The sequence below is a fragment of the Musa acuminata genome, chromosome BXJ3-1, assembly GCF_036884655.1.
Source record: "Musa acuminata AAA Group cultivar baxijiao chromosome BXJ3-1, Cavendish_Baxijiao_AAA, whole genome shotgun sequence".
NCBI lineage: Eukaryota > Viridiplantae > Streptophyta > Magnoliopsida > Zingiberales > Musaceae > Musa > Musa acuminata.
In genome coordinates this window covers 10,382,562-10,384,482 of record NC_088349.1, presented here as the reverse complement: position 1 = coordinate 10,384,482, position 1,921 = coordinate 10,382,562, and the positions used below count along the sequence as shown (strand labels likewise).

At 47.6% G+C, this 1,921-nt stretch overlaps 1 protein-coding gene across 1 annotated transcript; it reads right to left on the bottom strand.

Moving 5' to 3' along the window:
• Nucleotides 1-253: 253 nt before the first annotated feature.
• Nucleotides 254-914, bottom strand: LOC103991426 (transcription factor ILI3). Its single transcript, XM_009410890.3, has 2 exons — nucleotides 686-914; nucleotides 254-595 (listed from the first exon to the last, which is right to left on the bottom strand). Exons 1-2 carry the CDS (start codon nucleotides 785-787, stop codon nucleotides 440-442), a joined length of 258 nt encoding a protein of 85 aa, XP_009409165.2. The 5' UTR covers nucleotides 788-914; the 3' UTR covers nucleotides 254-439.
• Between the last annotated feature and the right edge of the window lie 1,007 nt (nucleotides 915-1,921).

Genomic DNA, 1,921 nt, shown 5'->3' with positions numbered 1-1,921 from the left:
AACGAGTTTGACCTTACATCGCACGGTATATGATCCTTCTTGTCATATTGATCTATACATGTAGTTGTTTAGAGTCAGCTGGTCATCTCCTCTTTATCAATATCACTGGGTTTTCTCTGCCTTCTTTTATAGCCATGCATATCAAGTAAGAAAGAAACGATGCAATGGAGAAGCCAGAGATGAGCAAGATGGGAGAAATTTAACCATGGACGCGAGCAGAAACTAAGCTACTGATAGGACCTGCTAAGAAGGCTAATACATGATAGTTTCTCCAGCTTGGATTGCCATGAAAGAGACAACTCAAGCATGCAGCTGCAATAACATCAAGCACCATGGCGGTGCTAGTAAACTAGCTAGCACTTATTGTTTGATCTCTCTAACCCACAGATCTCGGTTGGTACTGCACTAAAGAAGCATGAAAACGACAGTACAACTCTCCCTAGGATCGGAGGAGGCTCCTGATGATCTCAGCCTGAGGGCTGTTGCTGTCCATGGTCACCATTAGGCCGGAGAGCCGGTCGCTCAGGTCGTCCACCTCGCGGTGCAAGCTCTTGATGTAGCTGCACGTCTCCTTCAGCAGCTTCGACGCAGATACCTGCAACATAGTCCGCAAACAGCACCGTTAGTGGAGTGCACCACCATCGTAGAGAGGCCGATCGACTCAGGCGGCGTGTTGTCTCCCTACTCTGCCTGTGTTCCTGCGGCGGGACTCGGGGAGCAGCGACTGCAGCTTGGAGACGAGCTCGTTGATCTCCTCATCAGTGATCCTGCTGCCTCTGCCCGACATTTCTTCTGCTCTATTTCCTCGCCTCTGAATGCAGAGACAAGCGCAGGGAGATGGCAAACCACAAGGCGAGGCAGTGCATTTAAAGGCGAAGGAGAAGGGCAAGTGCTTCAGTGAACTGAGCTCACATCCACTGGTCGAACAGTTCTATATCTGTGGACAATATGTAGCTACACAATGGAAAAAGCTTACCCTTAATACATTAGAGCGGATAGTTCTTTAGGTATTGCACTCTGTACCCAAAAGATGCCTTGTGTCTCTTCTGCTTTTGGTGTAGGACATCTCCGGTTGTTGGTGGTATTGTCTTGTCTTGTAGGGTTGTGAGGCTCGTGAATCCCCAAATCTCGACACCGCTAATTGCCAATTTGTCATGGTCGTAGATGGAGACTGAGCGGTGCCCTGGGTTGGGTTGGAGATGAGGGAACACCGATGGCTGTGGTGACCGGCCGCCGACGACTCTTCGGCTTTTGTCGACCGGACACCTGAAGCCACGGGGGCATGCATGTGAGGCTGTGGTGCCGCGGCTGTCACTCGGAGGCCCACCATGCTCACTGGGCCCCTATAATGGGCCTAAGCCCTCTAAATATTTAGATCCAGCGAGAGAGAGAGAGAGAGACAGAGAGAGACAGAGAGAGACAGGAGGGAAAGAGATCTCAAGTGGAGGAGGAGAAGGAGCTACTCTCGTCTTACCACATTCACAATCTCTTTCATTACCCTGCTGCATTGTGCACAGGAGAAGATGAATGAATATGATTTAATGTCTCATTTAGTATCCTTAAACGTCTGATGCTTGATTACTTCTTACAGTTCTTCGTATTTCGGGCATCATACTTATGTTACTGTTGTTTTCTGGTTGAAGAAGATTGAGCAGCTCCTTCATAAGAGAGATGAAAGCTTCCTTCCCTACAAAATGAAGAAGGGAGGTTTGAGGATTGGTGTGACAAGAAAACAAGCTCAGAAGCTTCCTCCTATGATCCAAATTTTGTAAGCCAAAGAGATGTTTATCTATCACTGCTTCATCATTGCACAAATATTCTTGGTGTTCAGTACTGGTACTGATTCCACAAGAACATGCTTGAGAGCACTAGAAATCTCGTCTCAAGATTAATGTCCATTAGGATTCTTAATTCTTCTTGT

Bases quoted from the DNA above. Each gene is read 5' to 3' on its own strand.
- LOC103991426 (XM_009410890.3), bottom strand. From the start codon at position 787: ATGTCGGGCAGAGGCAGCAGGATCACTGATGAGGAGATCAACGAGCTC. The intron at 596-685 runs GTAGGGAGACAA...ACTATGTTGCAG, and splicing joins GCCGCAGGAACACAGGCAGA to GTATCTGCGTCGAAGCTGCT.